The sequence below is a fragment of the Labeo rohita genome, chromosome 12 (genome assembly GCF_022985175.1).
Source record: "Labeo rohita strain BAU-BD-2019 chromosome 12, IGBB_LRoh.1.0, whole genome shotgun sequence".
NCBI classification, from domain to species: Eukaryota; Metazoa; Chordata; class Actinopteri; order Cypriniformes; family Cyprinidae; genus Labeo; species Labeo rohita.
Window position 1 is genome coordinate 26,997,384 of NC_066880.1, and position 25,172 is coordinate 27,022,555.

Below are 25,172 nucleotides of genomic sequence, written 5' to 3' on the forward strand. Positions count from 1 at the left end.
TAATTACTCAAAGCTAATGGAAATTTTACCCGTGAGCTCTGGTAGGTTATGTGTTTCCTATGCATCTTAATGAGATAAACTTAAATTAAATGCCCAGGAGGGGATTAAGGGGCTTTCTTTTTCACGTTTTTTAACCTATTGATTCGCCTTTCATCGAGCTGGCAGCTGTTTGCTGTATTCTTCTGTCACCGCTGGATGTCAGTGAAGCCGCCTGTGGTCAATATAGAGATGCATAGATTGCGCCTCCCAGCGGTTATGGTAAGAGTGGCATCCTCACATATTTACACTGAACAAGTTAATATTTATTTTACTATAACCAAAAAGTTATTAGCTAAACTTGTGTTGCCTGTGTTTATTTTCCAAATAATTAGAAGCTTATGGGTCAATATTAACCCAATAGTGTTTTTTATACACAAAAATATCCTTACCTAGGATACACACTAAAAACCCATTCATTAATGAGCACTTTCTACCACAAATCTAGCAAAACAGAAAGCATTTAATACTAGCATAAAGGCCACACCAACAAGGCTGTGTCAATACCTAATGAGCTGCCTACCCAGACTGCAGTGTTGCTTATTGTAGGCATGTACAGTATTTTCGGCACATAATGCCCAAAAATGATGCTCACACAGAAAGCATATACAATGCCCAAAAGTTTTGGTATCTAGTGCACAATATTATGAGACTAAATCCCTAACTGGCAGTTAAAGTTTATAAAATTCCAGAATGCAAATTTGTAATAAGGCGATAATAATAAGATTAAAGGAAGTTGTGTTTATAGCTAGGCTCATTGCACACCGTCATGCATGAGTGATTAGTTTTGGATATTTGTAAATTATTAAAGCTTGATGCTATATCAGGACATCAGAATTTGGCTGGCAAACTGCTCATGTGTTTTGTTTTATTGTTTTAATGTAAAAGTGTTATATAGGTTGCACAAATAGTATAAATTAATAGATTGTGTGTGCCTTATGTTGTGTTGTAAGGTTAAAAGAAATAGTTGTAACATATGTTGTTATGATTGATGTTGTTTAACATATTAGTGGTATCTGTCTTCTGTGATTAAAAATTATTACAGAAAACATTAATTAATAATATTTGTTGTTTAAAATCAACATAGAGAACCAGTGAAACAGGAAACAACGGTGTATGATGATAAATTTGCACTGAATGAAACATTTTGAAACATTGCACTGAATGAAACATTTTTAAGAAGACTAAAATAGTATTTCCTAATAAGACTTACTTTAGTGATCTTTATTTACAGCTTTGAAAAATCACTGAAAACAAAATTAGTGCAGTTTTTTACTCAGAAATTGCTAGTACATTTCACAATTACAAAGAAACAGCAAGTAACATGTATGTTGAATTAAACATTAAATGTTGAAGTAGAAAGACTGAAGATTTTCCGGTAAAACATACCTCACTAATATACATTTCTTAATATGTGCATTTGTACAAAATGTATATTTTGTGTTGTTTGTATTTAAAAAAACCTTTACAACTTTACAAAAATATTTTTACACTGTGTAAAAGAAACATTTCTGATTATTATCAATGCTGAAACAGTTGTGTACATTTTTTTCAGGATACTTTCTTGAATAGAAAGATCAAAATAACAGCAATTAGCTAAAATAGAAAGCTTTTGTAACATTATAAATGTCTTTCACTGTCACTTTTGATAAATCTCAATTAATTTAATATTTTTTTATAACCACATGTTCAAAAAAACTGAAAAATATCCTATCCACCTTATTTTTCAACGCGGAAGTAATCATTAAAAATGATTACAGAAAACATTCATTAATAATACTTGTTATTTGAAATCATCACAAACAGTAAAAGTGTACGATTTAGTTTGAAACAATTTAAAATTGCTTGTAATTTTGCAATTATGAAAAACAACACTGAACGAAACATTTTTTAAGTAGAAATACTGAAATAGCATTTTCTCATAGTGCAGACAAACACAATTTTGTATATTTTGTTTTGTTTGTATTTGAAAAATCCTCCACTAATCTTTATTTATAACTTAACTTTATAAAAAAAAAATATATATTTTTACATTGTGTAAAAGAAACATTTCTGATTATTATCAATGCTGAAAACAGTTGTGTACACATTTTCAGGATACTTTCTTGAATAGAAAGATCAAAAAAAGAAAGCTTTGTAACATTATAAATATCTTTACTGTCACTTTTGATAAAACACAATTAATTTCATAATTTTACAACTATATGTTCAAAAAACGTAAACATATCCTATCCACCTTATTTTTCAACGTGGAAGTAATCATTAAAAATTAGTGCAGACAAACACAATTTTGTATATTTTGTTTGTATTTGAAAAATCCTCCACTAATCTTTATTTATAACTTAACTTTACAAAAAAATATTTTTACATTGTGTAATTCACTCCAAGCTGAGCAGTTTTCAGATACAATTATTTTCATACATTTCTAAAATGTATTTTAAGGAATTACTACTTTTGTTTACCTAAACAAATTTAACCTTAACTTTTATTTTACATTTAATGCTTGCAGTACCTGTGCGTGTTGAACAACGTTATATGGTGTTGTAAACAAAACCACATTAGGCCAATGGAAGTATCTTAAATGTCAGAACAGGTAGAGCTCTCCCATTTTCCCTGTTCACAGGGCAGTGAAAAGCTTCACACTGTTGGTATAACTGTATTATTACAAGGCCTGCAATTACAAAGCCATTTCATCCGGCGTGGGGCAGCAGGCTGATATGTAAACATATGCTAAACGATTTGTCACCGTTCATGGTCATTGTCAAAGGTGTGTGGGGGTCGCGGGGGGACGACTTTACCACCACAGCAGCACGCAGCAGCCCACAATGAGTCTCCGACGAAGGCCAGACGTCCCCGAACGTGCATCTGCGAGCGTCTCCCCCTTCTCTGGGCTCTGACCATTTTGGTTGAATAAGAGGGAGCACTGTGTGTTCCGGGAATAGCTTCTGTTAGTGGCTGCCGTGGAGGCCGAGGGGAGGCGGAGGTGAGGTGGACCAGACTACGCGTGAGCTCGAGTATGAGAGAGACAGAGGGGAGGGAGAAGGGAGAGAAACAGCCGCCTTCAAAAATGGCGTCTTCGAGGGAAAATGACTAATATTATGAAAAAAGAAGGCCTCGAGCTCGGAGTTGAAGCGAACCGTTCGGGACCCGCGCGCAGCGTCGGTGTTTGAAAACGTCGAGTCGAACGCGAGGCGAAGCGCTTGAAGGAAAACGAGCGGGATTTACCGAATATATAGGCTACGGCGGCAGCAACACCATCTTATTTTGATGCGTCGACGGGGCTAGCGCTCGCTGCTAGCTCACAACAACACTGTGGGTGGAATTTAAATGTCGCGTTTGCTCTCCCTCCAGATTCGCTCGCAATTTCGTTGCATGCGTAATGTAGCGGTTGTTTAACGGCCGATGCCCCTTGCTTCGCTTGATGCATATTTCATACAAGTAAAGTAAGTGGAGAAAGGGGAGGAGAAACAAGGGAAAGGACGTATACGGTCATATGCGTCCATCGCTAATTTATCGGTAACCAGGTCAAACCGAATTCTTCGCAGCCCGCCAGGAGCATGGCATTACTTGATCTGGTTTTAAATGAGAAAAGGCTGAAAAGGAGGTGAGTTATTTCTTTGGAGGTGGTCGGTGAACACCCCCTCTATCACGCACTCATCTCCTCCCCTCCATTTCCCTCTCCCTTTTCAATATGCTATTTTTCACTCTTATGGACTTAGTCGTCTCTCACCAGGAAGAATGATTAAAAACTGACAACGGGACCGCGATCGTGCTGTGCAAACGACAGTTTTGCACCGAAACCGTTCGCTCGCATCCAGCCGTGCGTTATTGCGAAGCGATGGACAGAAATTACCCGGGAGCTGGCTTCGGTGATTTGGGCGCAGGAGCCGGATGGAGCTACGAGAGATCAGCCAAAGCAAGGTAAGCATGCAGCCATGCTGAAAACACAGAATGATGTTGTCCGCTCTTTGGGACAAAACACACTGTGAAAAGCCGTGCATTTGCATCTGACTCTGACGATGCATTTGCGTAGGATGTCATAAGGTATTAGTGTAGCCATTGTTATTCAAATAAGCGAGGGATTGCAGCTTTGGAAATTCAAGTGTGATTGATGGACTAATGTGCGGTTTGGGGAGGAGAGGGAAGAAAAAAGGTGGGGGGCGGGGTGAAGTCTGCTCGCACGATTTTATTACGGATCCCCATGTACATTCATTTAGCATCCCCGATGAATGAGGGGCTCGGGTCAAGTCTGCTGAGAAAAGAGCGAGAGGTCGAGATCGCCAAAAAGAACGCGAATGCTGCAGCTTTACCTGCGCTCTTTGATACCGTGCATTAAAAATACACCGTGTATGAGTATCAAACCTAGCAGTTGCGTTGGAAATGCACGAGTAGCTTTATAGCACACTGCTTAAATAACATCCTTCGTTGTTTTATAAATCGCGGTGGAAACAATGCTACGCGGCCTCTTGATGATGAGGGGCTACAGTCAAACCTCCCATTCAGCTGACGTTAGCTAACCTCATCATGCTATTGTCGCATGTGGGCCTACTGTTGATTTAGCGTTAAACAAAAAAAAAATCTAAAACCGATTTTAGATCTTACTTTACGTAAGTGAAAATAAAAAAGCCCATTTTGTTAGCTAAGACATGCCTAAGCTAGCTCTCCCGCTTGTTCCCCTGAAGATGGGAGCGACCTGCGCTGCTTTGCTAACGAGTTAGCCTCCAATGCTATGCTCACTGTCACACACTAGGACGTGAATTCCAGTCAACAAATCATTGCATTAGTAAAACCATTCTTTTCTTCTTAAATAAAAAAGGCGTGATTGAACGTGTTTTAAAATTTTCAATTCAAAGTACGTCACTGCCGTGATTGTTTTTTATACATCATCAGTGCACACACACATAACAGTGACAGGAAGGATAATAATTAAAAATCCAATACTGCTAATAGAATTTATAATATGGAATGGGCCTAACGAAAGCATTACTTCACAGTGTGGCAGTGGCTGGTGTTTGTGGGGATGTCGTTTAGATTAACATTTGCGTTATTTCATTATTATGGTTTATTTGTAAACATAATTTAACATATTAAAAATGCTGTCCAGGTGCCTTATAGTCTTTCTATCTTAATATCTGAGAACTTAAATGCTCTGAAATAGATTCTAATATTCCCATGGTAAGATAAGGATAAAATAAGATAATAACAACAATAATAATGTTAATAAAATATTTATTGCACAATATTACTGAGCAGTTTCAAATGGCATGTAGTTCAAATTAACATTTGTTACTAAATCAGTTTTTCACAGTATAAATTCAATATCTTAAACATGCTGCTCAGATTTGTTATATTATTATGATATTATTATTATTTATTATCTTAATATCTGAATGAGATTGTAAGTGAAATAGCTATGGATGATAGATAAGATAAAGGATGTTTCTATAATACGGCTCCAGAAATCTAAATATTAGGCTGTACCATTAATTAAGGTAATTATGTCAGACCAGTATAGTAATTCAGAACATTATAACAGTACATTATAAAAGATGGATAACTGTTTGTTTTGAGATCAAAAAATGTCAATAAAAAGAACAAATAAGCCACTTTTTTCTTGTAATGCACTTAATACATTTGTGGCCCTGGACCACAAAACCAGTTGTAAGTAGCACGGGTATATTTGTAGCAATAGTCAACAATGCATTGTATGGGTCAAATTTATCAATTTTTCTTTAAGGCTAAAAATCATTAGGATATTAAGTAAAGATCATGTTCCAAGAAGATATTTTGTAAATTTCCTACCATAAATATATCAAAACTTAATTTTTAATTAGTAACATGTTTTGCTAAGGACTTTGGACAACTTTAAATGCGATTTTCTCAATATTTAGGTTTTTTCGCACCCTCAGATTCTAGATTTTCAAATAGTTGTATCTGGGCCAAATATTGTATGGCCTAACAAACCATACATCAATGGAAAGCTTATTTATTCAGCTTTTAGATGATGCACAAATCTCAATTTAAAAAAATTGACCCTTATGACTGGTTTTGTGGTCCAGGGTCACATTTTATAGTATTATTTATCGTATCATTTGTATAACAGATCTTTAGGTCTTTTATAAGTGACTTGTTGTCTAATTAAGGCACCAATACAACTGTGATTTTTCTGATACATAAATCCACATTAATATATAAAATATTATAAATTCTTTATTCAAAATTAGGAATTTTGTACTAATTAGGAATTATGAAACTTAATGGAATGTAATTACATTATATATACCTGTGCAATACTCTTTACAAAAACATACTAAAATAATGCTTATTAACAAACTTGATTTCACATTACTGTACACTGCAGGCTGTTTAATGACTAAGTTTTTGCACTTGCTTCACACATAATTGATAATTAATGCTTAAGTTACTGGTGATCTCTGCTCTTGTCAGCTTGGTGTACGGCAGCTCTAGATCATCACATCCAGAGTCTGAACTTCTTCATCGCCAAGCCTACGCCACTCCCCATCCCCTGCAGGGTTATGCTACCAATCACCATCCTGGAGGATCTGGCCAGGGTGGGGCTTGGGGTGCAGCTGGAAGGAGCCTGGGTGAGTGACACTACTTGACTTCACATTCAAACATCTGGTTGACATGTTGACGTGTATGCTGAAGATTTATTGATTGATAGAGTGATTGGTTTATGATAAGATGAAGTGACCATGGATTGTTGTTGATCACAGCAAGCCCAGAAAATGTCTACATGTGTACTTGTTTGGTAGTGAGTTTTTGATGGCTGTGATGTGGAGACACTTGCATAAAGATGACACACTGCATTCCTAAAGGGGTTTGTAGCACAGTATACCCAAAAGTAGCTTGGCTTATCACATAATCTCATCCCACCTTCCAACTACCATGATTGATTTGCAGTGAAGATGTATAAATCGAGACTAGGCTTGTCACGCACAGTACCAAAATTTAAATCGTCAATACCAATAACAGCCAAATATTCCAGCAAAAATAATTTAAAATATTAATGTAATTAACTATTTATTGAAAACAGACAATAATAAAACAAATAATGGAACAAACTGCAATCAATAGAATGAAGTAAACAATGCTTGCAGTTTTCAGGTATCCAATAGCAGGGTCAAGTATTCAATTAAATGCTAAGATTTAAAAATAATTACCACATGCAATAAGATAACGACTTAATAGTCTGCACTGTATGATTAGAAAATATAATATATTAGTATGAATAGTTGTAACTGAGAAGCAGGCTTGTTTACATTCACATTTGCCAAGACAACTATTTTGACCAAGAAATGGATGTGACTTTGAATATGTGCACAAATGTGAGCATTTGAAAACAGCCACCTATTAGCAAAGGGTACAAAATTGTTGTTGTACTCTGTATTACAGATATCGTATATGTTGTTACATTTATATGTTTATTGTAGTATTGACTTACTATAGCACCAATACTTTTGATGTTTGATCTGTGTTTTCTATAGAATTAAAATGTTCATTACATGCTTGTTTTTCCATGTGTGTTTTTCTTAGGCCTGTCTGGACTTTTTGATGCTGGGCTGCACCATGCAAGTCCGTCAGGCCCAGATCCATCGGTTATGAACCTTATATCTGCACTAGAGTCCCGGGGTCCACAGCCACCTCCCTCTGCCTCATCCCTTCTATCTCAGTTTCGCACTCCATCATGGCAGACTGGTAAGCTTAGCTTATTGACTTGTGTATTTGAATAATGTACAATAAAATTAAATAACATATTTGATAAGCATCAGATCAAGAATGCACAGTCACGGTTTGCTTCAGATGTACTAAATATATGGTGGAGATGCTGTAAGTGCATTGAGCCAGCACTGTCAACACTGTTTCCGTAGCAACAGCTTGTAAGCCACATATTAAAAAATATTAATTGGCGCTTGTAATAACTCTGTGTGCACAGATGTTCAAAGCCAGTATTGTATTTTAGTATGTGTTTCTTAGCCTTAGCTTTTGTCTTTTCTTTGTGTTTTTTTTTCTCCAAATTTTAGCCATGCACACGCCTGCCCCTGCAGAGCTCTTCATCTCTGGTGCCCTTCCTGGATCTGGATCCTTCCCATCCTCTTCTGCTTTGTCTGCCTATCAACATCCAGCGCCATTCTCAGGGCGGTCCTTTCCTGGTGTGACCCCCTCATTGTCCTTACAGGACACACCCACTTTCAGCCCCACCTCCAACGGCCTCCTGTCACCCCATGATCCGTTACTCCACATCAAGACCCCTTCTCAGTCAAGTCTGGGCTTTGACCGCCTGTTGACATCACAGGGTGCAGCTGCGGCTTACCGTGGAAGCCATGATCCAACTGGGGGTGGGGTCACATCTGCTCAAGCCTCCTCCGCAGCCTCAGTTTCTGCCCGCCATATACCGTCTCATCAGTTCAACTTGTTGTCCTCCCAGCTTCAAGACCAGTCCTCCCAGTTGTACAGTGCCTCTGTGTTTTCCTCTACCCAAGCTCCACCTCAGCCAACATCTCAAGAACGGACAGTACCAAGACAAGACAGTGTAATTAAACACTACCAACGTCCCTCTCCAGCACAAGCCCCCTCATCCGCCCCTCACCCCCTCCAGCACTACCTTAGCTGTGGGGTGTCAGGATATCAGCAAGCCACTCATACGCGCCATGCTGGCCTCTCTTGCAGTCCCCTAGGTGAACATAGTCCATCCTCAGACCATAAACCTTCCCCCAGGACTGAACAGTACAGACCGATAATCCAGCCATCTTATGTGTCCTCCTCATCCTCATCCTCTGGTGGGGCTGGAAAGGGGACAAAGAGCAGCTCCAGTAGTGGTTACTCCTCTTCTGGATCTGCATCCTCTTCGAGAACCCCCCACACACCACCCTCTGCTTCTTCTGCTTCATCGTCATCTTCATCCTCTTCCTCCTCCTCTGCGTCTGCTAGTGCTCGCCAGTCTAATTCCATTCCAACCTCCACTTCTGCCTCTGCATCCTCTCGACAACAGCCACCAACCCAGACTGTACCCCCTCCACCCCAGACACATTCCCAGTCCTCTCAGAGCTCCTCTAACTCCACCCAGCAGACCCTTCCCAAGTCGTGCCTCTCGGGATACGGATCCCCAGTGGCTCCTGTCAAGTCATCAAGTGGTCTAACAGGCCAGACCCCTCCTCAGCCACAACCTCAGTCTTTCTCTCCAAGTCAGCCTCCCCCATCACACCTTTCCCAGTCATATGGGGGATTCAGTTCTCCGCAGACGCATGATCTTCCTTCAGCTAGGACATCTGGAGTGGCTAAAGGGTATGGGAATTTGGGAAGTCAGTCATTTTCAGCAGAATCAGTCTATGGGACAGATTCTGGTTATGGGTCGCTGCCACCATCCTTAGGAGGTGCTGGAAGTCCCTCAATGGGTTATGGTGCATCAGGACACTCTCCTGCCCTTCTTAGGTCAGGAGCAAGTGGTGGAACAACTGGTGGTAGTAGTAGTGGAGGCAGTACAGGAACTGGAGGCAGTGGAAGCGTGGGAGGTGGAGGAGGTGGTGGATCTTACCACATCCCTGATTCAAGCCCATCTCCATCTGGTAATTCTGGAATCATCCGCCCTGGTCTCCATTCTCCCGCACCTTCACGACCTGCTCAGTCACCTGTTGGAACAGGATCCAACAAATATATATCGTCTGTTCTCTCGCCATCATATCTTCCTTCTCCGCAAGGGTACCCAGACACAAGAGCTCCTCGTTCACAACCCTATCACCCCTCTGCTCCTCTCAAAACAAAGTCTGATAACAGCATGCTTGGTGTAACAGAGTCTAGGTCACAACAGGACGATGATGTTGATGATGATTTTCTTATCCAGCACCTTCTTCAAGCCCAAAGTCCTGCTCCGCAGGCCTCCCATCACCATCCTCCTCAAAGCCATCATTCCTCACAGCCCACCCAGCAGCCTCCAGTCCTACCAGCTCAGGATGGAAATAAGGGGCTTGCTTATGAGATGAGCAAAAGCTCAGAAGAGAGGTACCACCTTCAGAGCGTTATCCGAACACATAGTGCCACCTCTAATGCTGCTGTCACTGGTACAGGGAGTGGAGCTGGACTGGACAGTCAGTTGGAGATGTCGCTAAAGAAACAGCAACAGCACCAACAACAACAGCATCAACAGCAACAACAACATCAGCAGCAGCAACAGCAGCATAAACAACAACATCAACAACAACCACAGCAGAAAAGCAACAGAACTGTAAGCGATGGAGGACGAGGGAGTTCAGATCAAACACATTCCCATCCTCACCATCATCATGATTCTCTGGGATCAGTGGTGCATTATGGCCGGGGTGACCCGTATTCCCAACACTCCATTCCTCAACACTCCACCTCCCACCATCAACACACTCCACATACACCCACGCACCCACACCTACACTCTCACCCGCACATGGATCTTCAGAAAAAGCCTCAAGATTCAGGAGATATGGCTTACATACGTAAGACGCCTGATGTGCAGCAACATCACCATCCGCATCAACAGGCACATCAACAGCAAACTCAACATCATCAGTCCCATCCGCAACAACATCAACAACAACCGCAGCAGCAACAGCGTCACTCCCAGTCACAGTCACTTATGGACTCCCCCACTGACCAGTCTCGCCAACCCCCTCATTTGTTGCAGTCTGTGTTGTCCCATACCCGCAGCAAAACAGACCCTCAGCAACAGCAGCATTCTGTAAGCCAGCAGGCCCTTATGGAAGCAACTGGGGGAGTTGTGTCAGCAGAGACCCATTCCCAGCCTCAGACATCCCAGCTCCAACTCCAGCTTCAGTCCCAGGCTTTGGAAGCTGCTGGTCACTATGGTCATAGTACCCAGCAGCAAGACCAGAGCCGCCCTAAGTCCAACACAGTGTCTTCACTAGACATGCTGGAGCATTCCCTCTCTCGGACATCTAGCCAAGAAGGAGCAATGGTGGATGAGAGGACAGGAGGTGAAGGAAGCAGGGGAAATTCTGGAGCAGCAACAGCAGGAAGTGTAGAAAGGCGCCAATCACAGGAGCAACAAAGACTTTCATCTCACCACCCAACGCAGCACCATGCTTCAGAGTTACACTCGTATCTTCCTGAGCCAGACATGAGTTTATCAACAGCTTCCCATGGACACCACCTATCCCACCATCACCACCAACAGCAACAGTCGTCACAAGGTCCTCAACATCCTAACTCCCACCATCAACACCCTCACCCCTCCCATCCTAATCAGCAGAGCCATCATCATCTTCCTCCACAAGCCTCCTCGGCAGCTTCTCAGCAACAAGAGCAGACTCACCCCTCTCATGCCTCCCAGATTCCTCAACCTCAACTTGACCAGCATCAAGGAGAGCCCCACTTTGACACCAGGAATCAAGCAGTGAAATCAAATCAAAACCAAAATCAAAGCCAGCAGAGCCAGAGGTTTGTTCCTTTAACATCCATCTGCTTCCCCGATGCTCTTCTCCCAGATGAGGACCGTTCATTCTTTCCTGGAATGGAGGATATGTTCTGCCCAGAGGAGTACAAATCCACTTGCTCAGGAGGAACTGGGCAAGGTCAAGATGGGGTTGCACCTGGCCAAGCAGTGCAGGAAGGAATGGAAGGAATTAAAGCAACACCTGGAGGAGGAGACAATACAGGTCCAAGTTATGACATGCTTGGCCATCACAGTGACCAGGGGTATGGGCAGTATTGCCATGATCTTTCAGAACCTGACAATGGAACCATGCATTTGGATCTTGACTCGTTGAAGACTCATGAGCTCCCATCTACAGTCAACACAGAGCAGCTTGGACTGATCCAATCTCAACCAGCCAACCTTGGAATGGGACAACCTGGACCAGTTGGGGATGGATCTGGTGCCAAAATGGGAGGTACTGGGGGATCAGGGTCTGGATCCGGAGGTCTTACTTCTCCCATCTTCTGTTCCTCTCGCCCAAAGAAGCTCCTGAAGTCCAGTTCCTTCCATCTGCTGAAAGAAAGGCCTGATCCAAACTCCTTGCCCAAGAAGAGCTATGCACAGGAGTATGAATTTGAAGACGATGAGGACAAGGCTGACGTCCCAGCTGACATTCGGCTCAACAGCCGAAGCCGACTTCCTGATCTCATACCAGACCTTGTGTCCAGTTGTCGCAAATCAAGTGGTGTGGGAGGGGGAACTTTAAGCCCTTTAATGGGTGATCTAGATTTCGGATACCCATCTCTTGGTCCCCCTCCGCAGATGATGCCTCAAGATGGACCGAAGAAAAGAGGCAGGAAGCCCACAAAGCCTAAAAGAGAAGGACCTCCAAGGCCACGTGGACGACCACGTATACGCCCGTTGCCAGAACCTCATCATTCTAGAGGTATGATGGAACAGTATGGAACAGGATATGTTCCTGAAAGAGGCAGAGGCAGAGGAAGGGGCAGAGGCAGAGGTAGACGGGATGAATCAATGATGGACATGGAGATGGCCAATAAAGACCCAAATCAGATGTATCAGCAACACATGCAGCAGCAAATGCATCACCAATCACAGCAGCAGCCACAGCATCAGGAGCCAATCAAACCCATCAAGGTAAGCTGTTCAAATTTAAAAGCTACCGTTAAAATCTATAACATCCTCACAAAAATTTGAGAGAGGTTAAAGGATTAGCTCACTCCTCATATTTCTTGGTAATTTACTCACCCCCATGTCATCGAAGATGTTCATGTGTTTATTTCTTTAGTCGAATAGATATTAAGGCTTTTGAGGAAAACATTGCAGGATTTTTCCAATGGGTTGAAGGTCCAAATTGCATTTTCAATGCAGCTTCAAAGGGTTCTGCACAATCTTCTCTGGGATCCTTGGCGCATTAGAGGCATAATTGCATGAGCTAATGCAAGACAAGCATTTGTGGTTAAAAAGTATATACATTTTTATTTTTAAAATGACTCATTGTTTCGCTAGATAAGACCCTTGTTCCTCGGCAGAGATGTGTAGAGCCCTTTGAAGCTGCATTGAAACCAGAACTGGACCTTCAACCTGTTTATCGCCATTGAAGTCCACTATATGGAGAAAAATTCTGAAATGTTTTCCTCAAAAACTAGTAAACTAGTAATTTAATGTGAATTTCAGCATTCATAGTTGAAGATCGGCAATATAGTAGATAGATAGTGATAGCAGAGTTTTTTTTATCAGTATTGGATATTTAGTAATACATGCTCAATATGAGCCATAACATTAAAGTAATTACCAGTTTATCAGTGTCTGCCAGAATTTTATAATTGGTGCATATAAAATAAGTAGTTATTGAATGATGGGACATCTGCTTTGATCACTTTCCATAATGTTTTGTTTTCCTTTACTAGATTAAACTTCCTATTGGAACCATGTCATCTTCTGATGCCTTGTTGCGGACAGACTCCTTGTCAGGCACTGATCCGGCTCTCTCAGATGGCTCCCTCGGTTCAGCACCATCTTTGGGATTGAGCCCAGGGACTCCCGGAGTGCCTGACATGAACAGACCTCAAGACAAGAAATCCAAATCCCAAGAGGTATAAGAATGCAGTGTAGATCCCAGAGTTGTGTTCATGAGCATGTTTTAGAAATTTGTATCTAATGAAAAATTTTGTTCTTTTATATTTAGCTGGAAGAGAAAGATTCAGAGAAGACTGGCTTTGTTGCCTCATTTTTGGATTTTCTCAAGTCTGGAAAAAGGCCATCAGGAATGTCAACGGGCTCAGCTGACAGCGCTGGAAATGAAGACGGCTCTCCTGGGAAAAGTGGAGGCATTCGCCCATTATCCCCTCAACCGCCACCTCCCCCAGCCGCTGCGGCTGTATCTGGATATGGAGATGGTGAAAGTGATGGAGGACTGTCTTTGGGTGGCTGTCCTAGCCCATGCAAGCGCTTGGATGAAGAGCTGAAAAGGAACCTTGAGACGTTGCCCTCCTTCTCGTCTGACGAGGAGGACTCTGTCGGAAAGAACCAGGACCTGCAAAAGAGCATCTCCTCTGCGATCTCTGCCTTGTATGACACTCCTCAACTCACCTCCTCAATGCAGCCTCCATCACTTCCTCCACCCCCTCCTCCGCCTCCTCCGGAACCACTGACACCCACGCAACAGCCACCAGCCCTCAGCCCTCAACCACCACTGCTTTCACACCCGCCCTCACATGCCCACACCCACTCTGCTGAGCCTGCAAGATTGCAAAGAGAAGAGCAAGAAGAAGAAATGGAGGAAAAAGAGAAGGACCTAGACGAGGTGGTAGAGCAAGACAAGGAGGAGAAAGAGAGAGTCCCAGATATGGAGCTGCTGAGTGTCCCCAAAGTTGGAGGTGAGGGTCATTTTTGAAAGTAGGATGAATTAAGCAGCTTTCTCAAAAACACCTGTGCTTTGTTAAAATAGGGCATTATTTAACACTTGTTTGCTGTTGTTTTGCAGACTCACCCAAAGAAGATATTGAAGCTCAAGCTCCCCCATCTCTCCCACCAGTTTCCCCATCATCCCCTGCTCCCTCCTCCACCTCCTCGCCATCACCGCTTCCTCCCCTCCACCTTCCCTCTCCACTCCCTTCACAGGAGGACAATCTTTCCCCCTCTCAGAAGTCACCTCCACAACAGTCTTCGTCTCCACCGAGTCCTGTGGCTTCCTCTGTGCCTGTCCTCTCTCCATTACCTCCTCCTCCTCCCATAGAGCCTGCTCTATCTTCTAGCCCACCTTCGCCCAGTCCACCTCCGGTACAGGAGTCCATCGCAGAGCCCGCCTCTCCTGAAGAGCCCCCTGCGCCTCAGATTCTACCATTGCACTTGGCACAGAAACAGAGTGGTGCTGCCATTGTCGGCGAGACTGATGAGGATGAGAGTGAGAGTGGAGGCGAGGGTATTTTCAGGGAGAGGGATGAGTTTGTGGTGCGGATTGAGGACATCAGGAGTCTGAAGGTACAGCATTGCATTCTGTTTCTTTTTAGGTCTTTGTCAGCATGTGTATAATACATATGTGACCCTGAGGCACAAAACCAGTCATAAGTTGCACAGGTACATTTGTAGCAATAGCCAACAGTATGAGTATGAGTTAAAGTTGTCGATTTTTCGTTTATGCCACAAATAATTAGGATATTAAGTAAAGATCATGTTCCATGAAGATATTTTGTAAATTTCCGACCATAAATATTTTAAAACTTAATTTTTAATTAGTAATATGTATTGCTAAGAACTTAATCTGGACAACTTTAAAGGCGATTTTCTCAGTATTTAGATTTTTTTGCACTCTCAGATTTTCAAATAGTTGTATCTCAGTTGTATCAATTAAAACATTTCAGAAAATTATCCCTTATGACTGGTTTTGCGGTCCAGGGTCACATATGTGATGCGGTATGTAGGTAACATTCTGCGTGTTTTTCCAGTTGGCCTTGCAGACAGGACGAGAGCCCCCTCCTATTTGGCGTGTACAGAAAGCTCTGTTACAGAAGTTTTCCCCCGAGATTAAGGATGGACAGAGACAGTTTTGTGCCACTAGTAATGTGAGTCATGACCGATCACATCATTTGTAAAAAGCTGCACACAGTGTTTCAGCTATTTCTTCTGTTTACTACCTATGTTCACTTCTTATTGTCATAGTGTTTCTACTTGTAAAGCTACTATTAATTGATGATAATCATTGATTTAGAATTTATTGATGATAAAACAGACTAAATAATCCCATTCATCTACACAACCTCTTATCAAACTACCATTCAGTACACTTTAGAAGCCACAAAGCAACATAATGCCAACCACTCAATTTCTTTATAATTTACTCACTCCGGTGTCATCCAAGATGTTCAAGTCCTTTCCCCAGTCAAAAAGAAATTAAGTAGCATTCCAGGATTTTTCTCCATATAGAGGACGTCAATGCAGTGTTAATTTTGACAACAAATTTTGATTCAGTCTTAGTCATTGTCTTTTGACTAAAATGCCATTTAGTTTTAGTCTAGTTTTAGTTGACTAACTCTACAGTATATTTAGTCAGCTAAAATCGAATGAGTTTATTTACAGTGTAATGCATTTATTAAGCAATTCTCTAAAATTATCTCTAAACTCATTGTATAGGTTTGATATTAAAGTTTTATCATAATAGAGAGATAGTAAATTAAAATCAAATGAAACCGCTTTCTTATACAGAAAGAAGAGCATGGTCTTCTTTTCAATGAAATGGAAGTTATATTAGCTAATTATGCATTCTTTATAACAATTTGTTTACCACAGTCTTCATTCTTTCAAGCAGACGTATTTATTTAAATAAATAAATTAAGATTAATCTTTATTAGGGCTGCTAAAGTGAGTAATTTTGTCTTTTTGCTGCTAAAGTGACTGTCTTTTGTTGCTTGATTAACATCAATGCCACAGAGAATAGCAATTAAAGTAGGCTGCTGTTTCTTTAAAACCGAATGCATGGAGGCAATGTACTTATACGTTCAAGCTTCTCCCAACTGTTTACGACAATTCGGACAATGGACAATTCTACATTATTTTGTTTGTATCTCTCTATTCACGAGATGCAAAAAAGTACTCATGTGCTGTATGAGAGGCGTTGCTTCAGTGTGTGCACTGAACTGAGTTCTCTTTTGCAGCATCAAATTTATTCATATGTCTGCTCTTCTCTTTCTCCAGATATTGACATTATTGAACATTTTATGAGTTTTACGTTTTAATGTATGTTAGCTTATTTCCTGCCAGATAGATCAATAGGCTATGATAGAGTTAAAATCATCAGTTCATCTAACCACTTAACCACTCAGCAGATTTGTTCTGAATGAAATCGTCCCTCCCAAACATTTTTGTTTGGTTTTTATTAATTGACGAAAATGTCAGTAGATTTTTGTCATAGTTCTTGTCATTCAAAACAAATTTTTACAGTCACCATAGAAGTCCACTTTATGAAGAGAAATCCTGAAATGTTTTTCGTAGAAAACATTGTTTTTTACGACTGAAGAAAGAAAGACGTGAACATCTTGAATGACAAGGGAGTGAGTACATTATTTGTACATTTTTGTTCTGGAAGTGAACTTCTCCTTTTAGTGATGGGTCATTCTTTGTTTTGTTTTTGTATTTGTGTGAGGTGCATTTTAAGTTGACACTATATGTTTTTAAATGTGTGTCTTCCTTTTTCCCTTTCTCCTCAGTATCTGGGTTACTTCGGGGATGCTAAAAAGCGCTACCAGCGGCTGTATGTGAAGTTTCTGGAAAACATAAACAAAAAAGACTACGTGAGGGTCTGTTCCCGTAAGCCCTGGCACAGACCTTCTGTCAACCTGAGGTATTTCCAACCCTATCTTGCTGTCCTATCAAGTCAATAAGGCAATGACTTCAAAGACAACATTTGAGTGTGAAGGCATCTTTTAAAAAGCGGAGGAGACGAAGACATCTTAGTAGACAGGATATTGTGCAAAGGTTAAATTTGGATATTTTGTTGCCTCATCATGCTACATGTGAAGCCAGCATTTTTCAGATTTCAGACACATCATATTGTCAGGGCTGTAAAGGACTATTTACACCAAAGATCATAACAATAATATTTTAATAAACATACTAATTTTATGAGATCGGGAAATCCACACCATAACTATAAAAACAAGGACATTAAGGAACGATATAATTGCCATCACTTTTAGATCTTTTTTTTCCAGCTAATGAAGGATAAAAACATTGACAGCCAATCAGAATCCATCTATATGTGACCCTGGACCACAAAAACAGTCATAAGGGTTAATTTTTTGAAATTGAGATTTATACATAATCTAAAAGCTGAATAAATAAGCTTTACATTGAGGTATGGTTTGTCAGGATAGGACAATATTTGGTCGACATAAAACTATTGGAAAATCTGGAATCTGAGGGTGCAAAAAAATCAAAATATTGAGAAAATCACCTTTAAAGTTGTCCAAATGAAGTTCTTAGCAATGCATATTACTAATTAAAAATTAAATTTGATACATTTATGGTAGAAAATTTACTTATTTATCCTAATGATTTTTGGCATAAAAGTAAAAATCGATACATTCGACCTATACAATGTATTTTTGGCTATTGCTACAAATATACCCATGTTGATTATGACTGGTTTTGTGGTCCAGGGTCACATATTACATGCATGTAATAAACAGCATGCTGTCATATGTAGTGTGGATGCTAATATAGTTAATGTCCCTTAATGGTTACATTTGACAGCCCTTATGTTTATTCATCAAGGGTTGAGTAATTTATGTGTTTTGCACATGCTTGATAATGGTGTTACATGATATAGATGACAGCAGCATTTACTGTTTCTGTAACCCTCCTGTTGTTTTTCACTTTTTAGGAGACAGTCTCAACCACTCCCGAAGTTAGCGCCACCCCCCAACAACCAGTCTCCTTTAGAGAGGACTGAGAAAGACAGAGAGAAGATTAAGGAGCCGCGTGAAAGCAGAGAGAAGAACAACATTCGGCCAAAGGAACAGCGGGAGAAAGAAAAAGTGGTTAAGACCAAGGAGAAGGAAGAAAAGAAAGAGAAAGAAAAAGAAAAGGAAAAAGAGAAGAAAGCTTCACCTCCACCGCCGCCACCTCAGAAGCCTGAGAAACGGGCGGCGGTGACCGAACGAGGGAAGGTGAAGGAGGAGAAAAGGAGCGCTGGACAGGAGAAGAAGACTGAGCGCTCTGCCAAACCTCAGCCACCAAAAGTGAAGGCTGAACCTCCGCCGAAGAAACGCAGAATGTGGCTGAAGGAAGTACCCTCGTCCTCAGACTCGGACTCCTCAGCAAGTGAGGATGAAAGTGAGTATTCTTTTAAAAACGTATGGCATCCTATTTCTGAAATGTGCAATGTACGTTTTTTCTTATGTGACAAATTAACATTGCATTCATCTAGAATCTACATTAAGATATTTGTACCAAAAATTTTGAATAAAAATAGATGAATCTCTTAAAAAGCATATCCATAGATTATATTTTACCCTGAAATCAAAAGACAATAAATGAGGAAATTGTGTTTTGCATAGAAAAGAAAATCCTATTGTTCAGTTCAGCTTTAACTTACAACATGCAACGCTGTGCAGGCAACATAAATACAAAACAAAATAACCCCCCTAAAAATTAAATATTTAAATAAGAATTTGTACAATTAAGAGTTTTTGCATTGTAATATTATTTCTTTGACTTTATTTCTCATTACTCTACTGCAAAATCTTAATCTTCAATATATAATCGTATTATTCGATATATAACTATTTTATTTCTAAAATGTATATATATTACATTATTTATTAGTTTCACCGCCTTTAGTGTATGTGGATAAAAAAAACAAAACATAAAAATGACAACTTTTATTAAGATTTTTTTTTTGCATTGTGAGACTATCTGAATGTTTTTCTCATAACTGTACAGCAAAATCTTAATCTTCAATATATAATATTATTATTCAATATATTATTTTATTTCTAAAATGTTTATATGTCACATTATTAATTAGTTTTACTGCCTTTAGTATATACAGATTAAAAAAATGCATTAGTCATTTTTTACAAGAATACTGGAAATGATATTAAAAAACGTTACAAATATATATACATATATAACATTAAAATTAAAACTTTTATTAAGAATTTTTTTTTTTTAAATTTCTATTTTTCATTACTGTACTGCAAAATTTTAATTTTCAATATATAATTTTATTATTCAGCATTTTATTTCTAAGATGTTTATATATCACAGTATTTATTAGTTTTATTGCCTTTAGTGTATGTAGATGGGAAAAAAAATAATCCAAATTATATGTTTAAAAAAACTTAAAAATAAATGCATTGATATTATTAAAATTTTGTAGGAATTATGGAAACCATAATTATCATAAAAATAATTTCTGAAAAATATAAAATTAGTCTTGGTCTGGCTAATGTGTAAAATATAAGTTCTTTTTTTCCTTTTGATTTTGGGGTGCAATGTGACTTGTTTTTGTGTGACTCTTATGCAAAGTGATTTTTTACACAGATGTGCCATGTGCCAAAATAGCAGGCAGTGTACAGTTGGGATAGTGTGTAGATGTGAATATAACTTGATGTGTGTCTGTCCAGCAGTCTCGGTAAAAGCGGGCCTGAACACACGTGCAATGCGTGAGATGTACCGGAGCTACGTGGAGATGCTGGTCAGTACGGCGCTTGACCCGGACATGATTCAGGCTCTTGAAGACACAGAAGGTAAGCAAATGTGATTACCTCTCAAACAAACTGTAGCACTCTGTCATTATCAAAGCATAAATTGTAATTCATTCTTCTTCTTGTGTTATTACTGCCTATTTCAGATGAGTTATACCTTCCTCCAATGCGCAAGATTGACAGCCTTCTCAGTGAGCAGAAAAGGAAGCTTTTGAAAAGAGTCAATATGAACTCTCAGCACCAGGTACTTCACGTTATTATTTGTGCTTGCTTGATTTTTTTTTTCTTTCTTCTTCAATTGCTCAGTTTCTCTTTCACGTCCCTTAGCAACAGGGTTTATACAGGGACCGTGTTTTAAAAATCAAGGACTTTCAAGCACTTTTTCCATCACCGTTTTTCATCAAGGGCTTTATACAATACATTGTTCTTAGTTGACTTATTTCTCAGGTTTTCTTAATCCTTCAGAGAAAATGAACAACATACAATATATGAACAGAATTCAGACTGAGGACAGAATATAAACCATATAAGTTAAATGTCTTTATAAAACACTTCTATATTAACTTCTTTTCTGCAAATTAAATAAACAGAGCACCCGTAAATGACATGAAATAAAGTGTTAATAATTGATCTTGTTTTAGACACTAGTTGCATTATGTGTATAATTAAAATAAATAGTTAAAAACAGTGGAAAGAGACTCACAGATACTCATTCATGCATTTTAGCCCATTTCAGAAACAAACTGATGTTAAATGTGGTTACAGAACTGCACAGTAAAGCATTAAACTCGCATGACTGAACGAAGCGTGAGCCCGGAAGCGTCTACAGCATAAAATACTAATTATGCAAGGCGATCTGTGACATACTACAATTAATTACTCATATTGTATTACTAGAATGCTGAATATCACAAATATCAGACTTTCTATACTTTTTCACATACGAAGTTCTGTCTTGAAACTCTAGATGGCGCAGGCTGATCTAAATCAGGTTCTAACTCAATCTATATAGTGACATCAGCTGATTGGTTTTCTTTTCGCATCAGTAGCCAATGAGCTTGCAGCGTGTTTCAGAAACCCTCCACCTTCCCCAGCTCCACCTGTATAGATATGCTACAGGGTGGTTTCATATATGCTGTATATGCGGGGTTATTTTAAATGTTATATATGTAGCAGCATTTCCTACAGATCTGTTCCACCAAGACGAAACACATTAACATTGCCATGTATATTACCATAGTAAACTCTCAGAGAGTTGTCATGACAAAAATAAATTTGTTTCTCATGTGCAAACTGAATCTACGTATTCCGTTTAAAATTTAATGAAGACTTTTAATTTCTCAAAAGCTAAATTAACGACCTTGTGCAAACCCTGTTGCAGCCATTCGTTGCTGAAGTTCCTTCTGTTTCTGCTCCACAGGAAGCTCTTCACACTTTCCCTCAGATAACAGCAGAGACCCTGGACTCGGCGACGGTGAGGGTCAGGCTGGGTGGTGAATGCTACAACCGCAAAACCCTGAACCGCATTAAAAAGAGTGTTCCCAAACCACAGGTGAACAGAAAACCCTTGCTTTTTGTTACATTTAATAAATAAAAGTGCTGTCAAAAGATTAATCGTGATTAATCACGATCGCATCCAAAATAAGTTTTCGTTTACATAGTATGTGTGTACTATGTATATTTATTATGTATATATAAATACACACACATAAAGTATGTATTGTGAAGACGTTAAGATGTCCACATTAAAATAAATTTATAAAAGTGATTATTAAATGTTAGCACATTAAATGTAAGTGAAGTGTCTACTTTTAAAGTTTCAAATAAGTTTTTGGAGAATGAAATGTCAAAATTTGGTTGGAATATTGTTACATTGTCATTCAGTGTAACGCAATATTTATGTAAAAATTCAAACAACATGCTTATTCTGAATTGATTTTTGTTGTAAATATGCCTGACAGGATTCTTACACTGAATGACATTTTAGTGGGTGTCTTCTAGGGTTGTCAAACGGTACCGGGTTCGGTACTTTCGGTACTGCAATTTTAAAAACGTCCATTTCTCGTTCACATTTGAGCGCTGTTGAGACGATTTTTAAACATCGCTGACTGGCCATAGTGTTCACGCACTGAACAGACATGACTGTGATTGGCTACAATGATAAGCGCTTCACGCTCCTCACCGAGCACTCACACATAAGCACAACAGGAGCATTTGAAAGCCGCTCTGTCAGTGGATCCGTCTATATGCAGATGTATTAGGGATCCGCTGACACACGTGGCTTTCAAATCAGCTCAACAGCGCTCAGATGTGAGTGGGAAATGGACGTTTTTAAAATTTCAGTACCGAAAGTACTGAACCCGGTACTGTTTGACAACCCTTGTGTCTTCTGTAAATTAGGGAAAAGATGTATGATACTTATTTTTTGCTCAGAAAAACAAAAACAAAAATGCAATTAAATTAAACAGAAAACTTCTTTAAATTTTTATTAATTTTTTTTTTTTTTATTACACTTTTTGTTTTTATGCTTAAACCTTTTTTGTCTTTGACCCATATATATATATATATATATATATATATATATATATATATAATACATTTAGCTTAAATACATACATGCATGAGTGTTTTTATATAGGCTTACATAATATAAACAGTAATACATAATATACACCTTATGTAAACAAAAACATTTATTTTGCATGCGATTAATCACTTGATAACTTATTATTGTTATACTGAAATATTCAAATGTACACATACTATTGGAAGTTTAGAGTCAGTAAGATTTTTATTTGTATGTATTTATTTTTATTTAAGAGAGTACTTTTAATACTTTTATTCAGCATTGACTCAAAAGTGACAGTAAAAACATTTGATGTTTCAAATAAATTTTGAACTTTCTGTTCATCATTCCTAAAATATTTCTGAAACCTGAAAAGAAATGTATCATGGTTTCCACAAGAATATAAAGCAGCACAACTGTTTTCAACATGTTTCTTGCGCAGCAAATCAGCATATTAGAATGATTTCTGAAAAATCGTGTGATGCTGAAGACTGTAGTAATGATGCTGAAAATTCAGCTTTGATCACAGGAATAAATTGCATTTTAAATTATATTACAATAAAAAACACTTCTTTTAGATTGTCATAATATTTAACAATTTTTACTGTATTTTTAGTCAGATAAGTGCGGCCTTGGTAAACAGAAGGGACTTTTTTTAAAAATAGTCTTAACAGCCCCAAACCTTTGAACAGCTGTGCATTTTATTAGTATGCTGATTTGATTTTAATGTATTGAAACTATTTCATTAGCTTTCTTTTTCTGTTTTTAAACTCCATTTGAATCTATTGACAAGCCTAATAGTTACCAGGGACAATATAGAAACAATAAAACAATTCAGAAACTAACACGTTACCATTCGTGTCTCTTCCAGGACCTCAAGTTATCAACAGAAACATGTCAACTCTACAGTCTCTACCATTCACTGCATCATTATAAATATCATACCTTCTTACACTGTAAGAAAGAGGTAAGGGTTGAACTATTGAACTACTACCATTTCCTGTACAAAAACGCCACGCAAATCTTCAATGAAATTCTCTGTCTTTTCTTTCAGACGAACACTATAGAGCAGGCTTCAGAAGATCCTGGACAAGAGGAAGTTGTTCAGCAGTGCATGGCCAATCAGAGCTGGCTGGAGACGCTCTTCAACTCCTTCTTAGAGCTGATGACCCTCAGCACCAAAGCTTGAGAGAGAGGAAAAGAAGGGAAGGGGGGAGCATGAAAAAGGAGTAACGTTGAGGAATCAAGGAGGCCTCGATGTACAAAGAAGCTGGATTTATTGTCGCCTAGCTCTCCCGTCCTCCTCCTCCTCCTCCTCCTCCTCCTCCTCCTCCTCCTCCTCGGTTTTACAGAAATGTTTCTTTCAAACGGCGACAGGAGAGGACCGGGCGACGAGCCCAGCAGGTTGCCGCCGGAAAATAACTTTATTAACTCTTTACAAACGTCTGCAAAAATGCAGGATCCCTCCTGAACGTTCAGGCAAACGGATGCGACCAAACTGAGATCCGATTTCACCGAAGGAAATGGTACACAGAGCCATAGAGCTACGGTTGAAGGAATATACTGTGTGGAGTCTTTATACTTTCGAATGGCGACTAGGATAACTGACAGGAGGAGCTCGCTTCGCGACGACACTAGGAGGAAGTCTGTTACTGAGTTTTACACAAATAATTTTTTAAGACAATAGCAGTTTTATTCCAGCTTTTTTTCTGAAACGAGAGCGAGAGCGAGAGAGAGAGCGACGGTTCTGTTTTATAAACGAGTGCAGATGGCAAAGCGGTCATGGGAAGATGCAACGTGCGACGACATGTGATGACATTCAACGCTTTAGTCTACACACGTGAAACAAGTGAGCTAAAGTAATACATTTTTATTATTTATAAAGACATTTTTAACAGGAGTTCGCACACACAATACAAACCAGTGATGCTTCATATAAAACGGTTCAAATAATGTTTGTTCAGATGTTATAAATGGATCTTATCGCCACATGCTGAGCTGTCTTCCTTTTTGCTCATCCGAGGTGGGTAGATGCCATGGCAAATGTATTATCGTTTTTATGTTACAGAAGAGAAGAGAAAGACAGAGTAGAACAAACTATTTCGAGCTACGCAAGCGGTATTATTGCAGTGCATTCTACAGAGAAAATAAATGGAATCGAAAGTGAGAGCGAAGCGTCTGGTTCCCATTAGGGAGGGATTATGTATTAGTACTATTTAAAATGGAAATTTGTTTTTATTTGTTTGTCTTTTGTCTGTATTCTGAGTATTATTTTGGAACAATCTAATACTGTGCTTCTTTCAAAAGTAAAGCCTTTGTGTAAATATTGTACAGCTCTTGACAAAAATCTCTCGGTTCTTCTGTACATGGACTATCCCTGTATTTGACAAACGAATAAAACCATCAACAACTACAC

The 25,172-nt window shown here is 39.3% G+C and overlaps 1 protein-coding gene across 2 annotated transcripts; it reads left to right on the forward strand.

The window, feature by feature from the left end:
* The first annotated feature begins 2,374 nt into the window (after positions 1-2,374).
* prr12a (proline rich 12a) lies at positions 2,375-25,169 on the forward strand. 2 transcript variants are annotated; one of them, XM_051123855.1, is made up of 16 exons: positions 2,375-3,640; positions 3,770-3,957; positions 6,484-6,641; positions 7,594-7,755; positions 8,082-12,619; positions 13,393-13,578; positions 13,671-14,361; positions 14,469-14,965; positions 15,430-15,546; positions 17,188-17,321; positions 18,363-18,814; positions 20,110-20,232; positions 20,337-20,434; positions 21,611-21,742; positions 23,628-23,723; positions 23,811-25,169. In XM_051123855.1, the coding sequence occupies exons 2-16, from the start codon at positions 3,875-3,877 to the stop codon at positions 23,943-23,945; spliced, it is 7,602 nt and encodes a 2,533-aa protein (XP_050979812.1). In that variant the 5' UTR covers positions 2,375-3,640; positions 3,770-3,874; the 3' UTR covers positions 23,946-25,169. The 2 variants fall into 2 exon arrangements, with proteins under 2 accessions (XP_050979812.1, XP_050979813.1); XM_051123856.1 differs by having other exon boundaries at positions 2,375-3,957; positions 20,113-20,232.
* The last annotated feature ends 3 nt before the right edge of the window (positions 25,170-25,172 follow it).